This window comes from Salvia hispanica, chromosome 1 (genome assembly GCF_023119035.1).
Source record: "Salvia hispanica cultivar TCC Black 2014 chromosome 1, UniMelb_Shisp_WGS_1.0, whole genome shotgun sequence".
Classification (NCBI taxonomy): Eukaryota; Viridiplantae; Streptophyta; class Magnoliopsida; order Lamiales; family Lamiaceae; genus Salvia; species Salvia hispanica.
In genome coordinates, this window is record NC_062965.1 from 20,731,145 (window position 1) to 20,740,103 (window position 8,959).

At 38.2% G+C, this 8,959-nt stretch overlaps 1 protein-coding gene across 1 annotated transcript; it reads left to right on the forward strand.

The window, feature by feature from the left end:
- The first annotated feature begins 3,563 nt into the window (after positions 1–3,563).
- LOC125187402 (ankyrin repeat-containing protein At5g02620-like) lies at positions 3,564–5,642 on the forward strand. Its single transcript, XM_048084025.1, has 2 exons — positions 3,564–4,040; positions 4,897–5,642. The coding sequence occupies exons 1-2, from the start codon at positions 3,567–3,569 to the stop codon at positions 5,512–5,514; spliced, it is 1,092 nt and encodes a 363-aa protein (XP_047939982.1). The 5' UTR covers positions 3,564–3,566; the 3' UTR covers positions 5,515–5,642.
- The last annotated feature ends 3,317 nt before the right edge of the window (positions 5,643–8,959 follow it).

An 8,959-nucleotide genomic window follows, 5' to 3' on the forward strand; every position in this document is an offset into this window, starting at 1 on the left:
ATGAAGAAGATAGAATCTTGGTCTTTTAGAACGAGCACTAACTGTTCGATGAAATGCTACAAGCAGTAATGCTGCCATCCTCATTTGTTTCAATCAGAATTATGAATAATGGTTGTCGAATGAAGATTACTGACTCATAATTGACAGCCCAAGCTTATCTTGGCTTAGTCTTAGTTAGTTTTTAGTATTCCTAGTCATTAGCTATTTTCTGTTATTCCTGATTCTTAGCTCTTTTCAGTTTGACGTTGTGATCTTCATGCTTAGAGGGCTTATAAATAGCACCTCATATTAGTGGAATAAGATAAGTCACTTTGATTCATCTTCTTGTATGCGTTGTGCATACAAATATTTCTTTCTTTTGTGTTGTCCAATTTCTTGTTCCAACATAATGGTGATATCGATCCCATAAAATGTGCAGAGGGAAGTTGTGTGTATAATTAGTGAAAAATGGCCGGATTAGGTTCTATCAAACCCGGTTTTGGGCCGGTTTGACACGAGCACACTGTGCACACAAGTTGCCGCTCATAAATGATTGAGAAAAGTCTCAAAAACACCCATAAATTTATGTGCAGGAAATTCTTTGTGGATTAATTCGTATTGCAATCCTATTTCTTATTGGGCTTCAATTGGAATGTATATTCTCATTATCAAAAAATAAATAAAGCCCAACAATCTGACTTGTAACAAAATAATAGTAGTTAGTTAGTAACTTAGCAAATTGAAAAAATATACCCGGTCGATAATCAATTAAGTTGAGATTGGCTGGTACTGAAAATTCAATTCCTAAACATTTTTCCAACTAGTATCTAAAATTCAATTATACATTTCTAATGTACTCTAGTGTTCAATAGTATATAGTTGTATTAGTAAAAAGTTATGGGCATCCAATCTGGAAAACGATGTGGGTATTTTGGGGTGTTATTAATTGCATGTACTCTAATATATGGTTTAAATATATCATACTAATAAGTTATTAACATCATACGTGGTTAAGATTAAATTGGCATAATACTACTATAGTATACATACATTTCACAAGTATATTTTTAAAAATTGTGAAAGATAACATCTGTCTACAATATTATGTCTTTGAAAACGATAAATCTAAAGAAATATATATTTTGTTATGTTTCACACGATTAGATCACGTGACCTCAGATTTTAGTTTAATAATCTGATAGGGAAGTTCCCTATCAAGAGGTTTGTAGAGCACGCGAAGATTGAATGGAAAGAAAGCGATAATTTCCGAGTTGAAGTTCTAGGGTTTTGGGACAAGGATGAGAAAAGACACTCTCTGATCGTATTTGTCAAATTTAACACGGTGTTGGAAGTTGAAAGGACACCAAGTATTTGAATGAAGAATGTACATTGGGTTGAATGGAAGCCGGAATCTTACGACTGCACCATGAAGATCGTACGATTTCTGATCATATCTTTTGCAGTTTTTTTATCGAATTATGAAGATGTAGTAAAGAGTCCGGAGATGTACTCAAGACCTCGAAGATTAGATTAAGAGCCATGAAAGTAACTAGCTGAGTCTAAATTAGTGTGTTTCTGTATTCATGTTATAAGGTGTCCTCCATTGCATACTATATCCAGAGCTTGTAGTGAAATTAAATTTCCAACTGTTCGACGAAATGTTATCAAGTATAATTGCTCTTCAAGTGTTGCTGTCCAACTGTTCGACATATTGTTATCAAGAACAGTTCTGTCTTTTGGTAGTTACCGTTAACTAATACTATCGACATATTGAAGAAGAGATTGATAAAGGAACTAGAATCGTAATGAATTGGTTGGTTGTTCAATAGAATAGTGGTCCCTTTTAAACATGGGAGAAAATACATTGCATGGTATATACTCTGTATGGAAAGTGAATAATCCTATTCTATACACAATATCAATTGCCTCCTTGATTACTCTGTGATTTGATTCTCTAATTATTCTTTCCATCATGACATTCCCCCTCAATTTGAGTAGTGAGTCTCCGACACTCAATTTGCAAAAGACTCAAATTAACATGTAACATGTGTGGTCGAAAACAATATCCCACATTGAGGAATGAACAAGAGTTGCAAGCATATATATGGGCTTACCAATGATGAGGTTTGGTGCCCCTTGCACAGCGGAAGACTTGTACAAAACAAATAAATCAGACACGGATGTACTTGACCGATTATGCGATTAATCAATTCACATGTTAAACAGATAATTCATGCTTAGAAAATACAAATCCTAAACATGATTTCTACGGTTTAGAGTTACCGATTTGATTCTCCAAAGAATCGTCGATTGCTCGCGCCTTCTCCACGTGATGATCTTCAATACTAGACCACGGATCTTCTCTCTGGTTCCCGAACTGTATCTCGATATCAGGGTGGGCTGATCTTATCAAAATACTAGGACTCGATGCAAAGCATTGCATAGATCTGACCGTGTTACCTTAAAGTGGACGACGCCCACAACCGGTCTACTAAGCAAAAGACTTTAGACTTTGTTTACTTCTTATGCATTGAAATGTTTGTAAAACATCTTATAAATGCACAAGCAAACACAATGTAATAATAATAGTGATTCTATTCGTGCGAGACTGCTCGAATAATACTGAATCGGGTTAAAAGTGGATTGTAGAGTTTTACGTATACAAGCAAGATTTTATTCGCGCGAAACTTGCTCGAAACATGCTTTTCAGTATACCAAACCTAACAACCAATTCCATTAGAATGAGGCCTTTTGTGGAGTACCCCAAGAGCAAAATCGTAAGGACTTTAATTTGCCCAAAGCGAACAATATCATACTAATGTGGAGTTTGGGTATACACCACCAATCCCTTACACTTACTTTATTATCTTTATATTTAATACATTATACACCTTTTGATCCCCTACACTAACTTTATTTTCTTTTTATTTATTATATTACACATCTTTTTCTTAACTTCCTTATTTAAAAAAAATATTTTCCACTACTATGGAAGCGTATGGAGTAAAAATTTCGCCAATTAATAAAAACAATTTCCCCTAAAATTTGACATTAATGGATTAAATTGTGAATGGCCAGGTATTGAAAATTCAAATCACTGAACATTTAAGTATTCAACTAGTAGCTTTTAAAAACTCAATTTACGATTCTCATCTACACTTTTCTGAAATAGCTGACCTATTCATTGTAACCAATAAGAACTAGTTGTGTCTAACAAGTACACTGGCTCTTGAGAGAAGCCGATTGTTATTTTTGGGACAAGTTCTCATGTTCGGTAACGTAATATGATAGTACTATCGTAGAAAACTTACTCAACAAAAAGAATAATATAGTACAACCAAAGTATTCACGCAAAGAATCACCTGTTTCTCTTTGAATTTTCTCTTTGCTTTTGTCCTATAGTTGTCGGCTTTTAGACAAATTCCCTAATGAAGAGTATGAATTTTTTGTCTTCTTTACGGCAGGTTGTCTTAACTATTTTGCGTGTGCGTGAAATATATAAATAAAAATAATATATATACATCATTGAGTTTGGAATTCACAAGCTTATCTGTAAAACAAAGGCAAAAATGGAGTTCGGCGAAACAATGGTTTCGATATCACCGAAAAAGAAACTATACGATGCTGCAACAACGGGCGATACGACAGCATTCCAAACACTTGTGCAACAAGATCCATCTCTTGTTGATCAAGTTTCATTTGCACGTTCAAGAAATCTCCTTCACATTGCAGCTGCAAGTGGGCACGTCGAGATTGCCAGAATGTTGTTAACCGTAGGCCCCGATGAGATGTGCTGGTGGGTCGACGATCGAGGCATGAACCCGGTTCATATTGCTGCCATGAAAGGGCATGTTGAGATCTTGAAGGTTCTGCTTGAGAATGACTTGTCTCCTGCAATGGAGAGACTGCATCGAGGCCAGACTGTGTTGCACTTGTGCGTGAAACATCGTCAGCTTGAGACGTTGAAGTTTTTGGTTGAGAAAATGAGTGATCTTGCGAATGTGAAGGATGATGATGGGGAGAAGGCCTTCAATTTGGCTGTTAGGTGCAATCGAGATGAGGTAAGGGCACTTTTTCTTTGGTTGTCAATTTATTACGAGTAAATAGGATAAGAAAAGTTGGATAAAGATGCAATAAAATTTATCTAGTACAGATTGTGTGGAGTATGGAACCTGAAGTTAAATAATCCAAGCAAGGCTCAAAGGAAATTTACCTAGTACAATTATATTTTAGGCCCAATTAGAATTTTATCATAACTAGAATGAGTTTTCATTATTATATATACATATAGGAGGGGTGCGTTAATATTATAACTAGAGAATGTGATCAAATGCAAACTCTAAATATGGTACAAACTCCAAACTATAATCTGGACCGTTAGAAAATATCAACAGATGGTAAAATAATAACAACAAAAAATGTCAACACAATGTCAATCGTGATTTTATGTAGTGTTATTTTGTGAGTTAATGAAGAGAGAGTAAAGTAAGAGAAAAGAAAAAGTATAGATAGTATTGTTTCCATTTTTAGAAATGTTTAATTTTTAATGGGACAACCCAAAAAGGAAAACGTTTCATTTCTAATGGCAGGGGAGAGGGAGTATAATGCTAGTAAAGATAGAACAATTTTTGAACACACCCTATATATAATCTTACATTTTATCACGTATCCAAAATTTATTGTGAAAATCATTGTCTTAACATCGCTCCGAAACGTAGATATACATCGTATCGAAGTGGTTCGACTTTTACATTCATGATATTATTTATGCTATTATCCTTACAATAAATACTAGTTATGGCGCCCAACATTTTAGTCTCTACATAATTAAGTCACCTAATTTTTATTGAAATTAAGTTGGTGACTGACATTTGACTCAATTTGTTATGTGAATTAATTATTGCATCAAAATCTCAGATGATACAATATTTGATGGATAAGAATACAGTAGAGAAGTCCATCATCAACGATATAACCGACATGACAATGGTGGTGGTGGGCCTGATAGCCGCGATGGCATTCCAGGCGGCTGTCAGCCCTCCCGGCGGCTTGTGGCAGGACGATACGTCATCACACAAAGCCGGAAAAGCGGTGATGGGATCTACTCATCCCAAACTATACAATCTATTCTCTCGTGCTAACACCACCGCTTTCATTTCGTCTCTCCTCGTAATCTTCCTCGTCGCCTTGCGAGCACAGACGCATGCATTGTTTTTCGTGATTGTCATCTGGTATGCAACATTCGTGTCGATGGCATCTATTGGAATGAGCTATGGAGCTTCTTTATACATGACGAATCCTATGGAAACACAAACACTTGACAAAATTGAGGATATTGTAATCTATGGATTCGTGAGCATCATTGTATTAGTAGTCGTCTGGATTGTTATAAAGGAGTCGCATTTCAGGTTGAAGAGACTGAAACTGCAGGATGGAGATCTCACAATCACGGATCGAATCTTTCGCTATATTTTTCGGATTGGTGAAGTTGCAATAAAAAGAGTGCGGAGATGTACTCAAAACCATGGGGCTTAGATTAAGAGCAATTAAAGTAACTAATTGAGTTTGAATTGGTGTCTTCCTATTTGTAATAAGAAGTCCTCCATTGCATACTATATCCAGGGCTTGTAGTTATAACTTCCATGTTCGATGATGACACGTTATCAGGAACAGATGCTTGCCATATGTTTGACGAAATGTTATCAAGAACATTTTCTCTCTAACTGTTTGACGAAATGTCTCTCTGTTGGTAGTGATAATTGAATTTAACACCGTAGATAGATATAGTAAGTATGAACACGAAATTAGATTGATACATTCAACACAAGATTCACAAACCAATCAGGGGCAATCAAAACAATTAGCAACTCATTTCAATATGGAAATCACCAAAAACAACAGAAATTTATGGTTGATTCGATGATGATTAATGAATCAGTCAAATAAGAACATCTGGACCCGACTTAGACTGGTGGTTAGGCGATAAACTAGTGGTGACCAACAAGTACATTGGCTGTTGAGAGGGGATTCTTACTTTTTGGATAAGTTCTCTGTTGGAACATTTTAATATGGTCCAACGTGATCGTCTAAATATTGTATATTATTTATGACTATTTAATTGAATGACCTGATTACGTGATCTATTAAGTTAATACTCCCCCCGTCCACAAAAATAGAGCACATTTACCATTTTTGGCCGTCCAAAAAAAATAGAGCACATTCATTTATGAAAAGTTTCAACAAATAATAACCCTACACATCATTTCACTAACAATATGTTAGGAACCTAAATTCCTAACGAACCGATAAAACGGAAAATAACAATATAAAGAGAATCCGGCGCCCGTGAGGGTCGGCGGGGATAAGGATCTGGACGGCAGTGCACGGGTTCCAACCCGTCGGGCAGCGGCTACAGATCAGATATACGTTTCCGGCTGTGCACGGAGAGATTCCGTCGGGCAGCCGGTGGCGTATGGAATTTAGGATTCAACGTATCACATATGGAACTTGGCCAGAGTAATATATTGATTGATTGAATGAATAAAATGAGAACAACTTATCCCTATTTATAATAGTAGAATACTAGCTTATGGAACAAGAAAACAAATATATGAAAAGATATGCAAAACCCTAATATATCTAAACTAATTAAATGAAGGCTCGTAACAACTCCCCCACAGTTAAAATCCACCTTGTCCTCAAGGTGGAAACCAGAAACCAACGACGAGAGTTGAAAGCAAAAGCTTTCGGGAGGCGTTTCCTACCGGATTAAACACATATCGACCAACTGAATTTCTTCCTTTATCACCTCCAAGAGTGCTCAAATATGACGTGTCATTTTGCGGAGGGATCAACCTTGCATCAGTATCGAGTGATTTTGATCGATGATTCATACTTGGTACATCACCGACACAAGCAATGGTGGGCAAACTGGTGTAAGCACCATTTCCTTTCTTACTCAAGAGTTTCCAATAACATTTTTGGATGACACTTGAACAACATTGAGTGAGGCGACGACCTTCTTCACCTCATTAGTGGAATCGTCCTCCTCTACATCGTTCAACAATGCCTTTTCCTCCTTCTCTGTGCTCATATCGGGATTGCGCGGTGGGCAGATTTCCACAAGAGATGAAACTTGTTGGTCTTCGAGACTGCCATCTCTAACTTCCCTAGATCCCCGATTCTCACTAGACAAGCCACAATCACGATCCATGAGTTTCTCTGCTGCCATCTCTAATATGGAGTTCTCTAAATCACAAAGCTCCTCCTCTAATATGGAGTCCTCTGAATCACCAAGCTCCTCATTGCCGTCAAGTGTTGGCGAATGCGTGTGAGTAACAACCTCTCCATAACATCTGTTCTCATCTACCTCACTCCGAAAGCGATGCGGAAGTGGTGGCTGCGGCAAAGGTTGAAATTTTACATAACCTGCTGTTTCGGCGGGTCCCAATAGGTTGGCTGATGCAAGGGCGACGGTTGTGGTCGTATAGGACAGCCGGTCGGGGGCCGTGGCTCATCAACCGACACTCGCAGCTGAATGCACTTTTTAGGCGGATCCTTGTACATGGTTGGGCGCGTCCTTGGAGCTTCATCGACCGAAAACCCCACATACTGTCTCAGAACTGGCGGGTCCCGACGAGTCGGCTTTTTCGCAGGCAGACACTGCTGCCGGTGTGACTGGCAAAAAATTACCCGGATTAGGGAATCGGCGCAGCTCCTGCTCCCTGAACTGATTCCCAGCAGTGAAGGCATCGGGCGGCGGCTGGTGGGCATTCTTCCGGGAAGTATAACAGCTATAATTAGAGCGCGCGGCCGGCGGCTGACTGTGGGGAAGATAGCTACGGCGGGTTCGCTGCACGGACGACGAGGATGGAGTCCGATGTGGCGGTGGCTCCGGCAGCGGAGGTGCACGAGGGTAGCCAATGCAGCGATTGGCTGTATCCTCTAGATGGTGGCTGAAAAAGCCGTCGGGGATGTTGCGCGACCTCCCAGATTGGTGTAGGCAGGGGTATTTTTTTCGACGAAGGTTTTCCACGTGCCGATCAACTGCGTCCATACGGGATTCCGTCATGTCCAATAGGTGATCAAACTTTGTTATAATTGCGTGCATCTGATGTGGGGGCTGATATTGGTGGTAAATAGCCATAACTAATAAGGGAAAAACAATGAAGTTGGGGTGGAGGGTTCGGTGGTATTTTTTTTTTTTTTTGGTGAAGAAGGTAATTTTTTTTTTTTGGTTGGAAGATATGGGTTATGGATGAAGAAGGTGGAGGATTAGGAGTGATGTGGTCCTGCGGCTGACTTTTTTTTTTGTGATATTGGTTAATAATTTGGGGGTTATGGATAAACGAAGACAGAGGATGAGCTCTCAATGAAAGCATCAGTTGTTAGGAACCTAAATTCCTAATGAACCGATAAAACGGAAATTAACAATATAAAGAGAATCCGGCACCCGTAAGGGTTGGCGGAGATAAGGATCTAGGCGGCTGTGCGCGGGTTCCAACCCGTCGGCAACTACAGATCAGATATACGTTTCCGGCTGTGCGCGGAGAGATTCCGTCGGGCAACCGGTGGCGTATGGAATTTATGATTCAACGTATCACGTACGGAACTTGACCAAAATAATATATTGATTGATTGAATGAATAAAATTTGAACAACCTATCTCTATTTATAATAGTAGAATACTAGCTTATGGAACAAGAAAACATATATATGAAAAGATATGCAAAACCCTAATATATCTAAACTAATTAAATGAAGGCTCGTAAAAACTTGTTACGATCTCCATATCTTAGGTTTCCCCAATTAATTAGTATATTTTGATTCACCATATCTTCCATATCTTTTAGTTAGTTATCTTTTGATTCATAGTATGTTCCATATATTTGTTTCTTAGTCAATAAATTAGGTAGTAGTATTCTCCTATTATAAATAGGAGAGATTATATCATTCTATCGTCAATCAATTAATGAAGAAT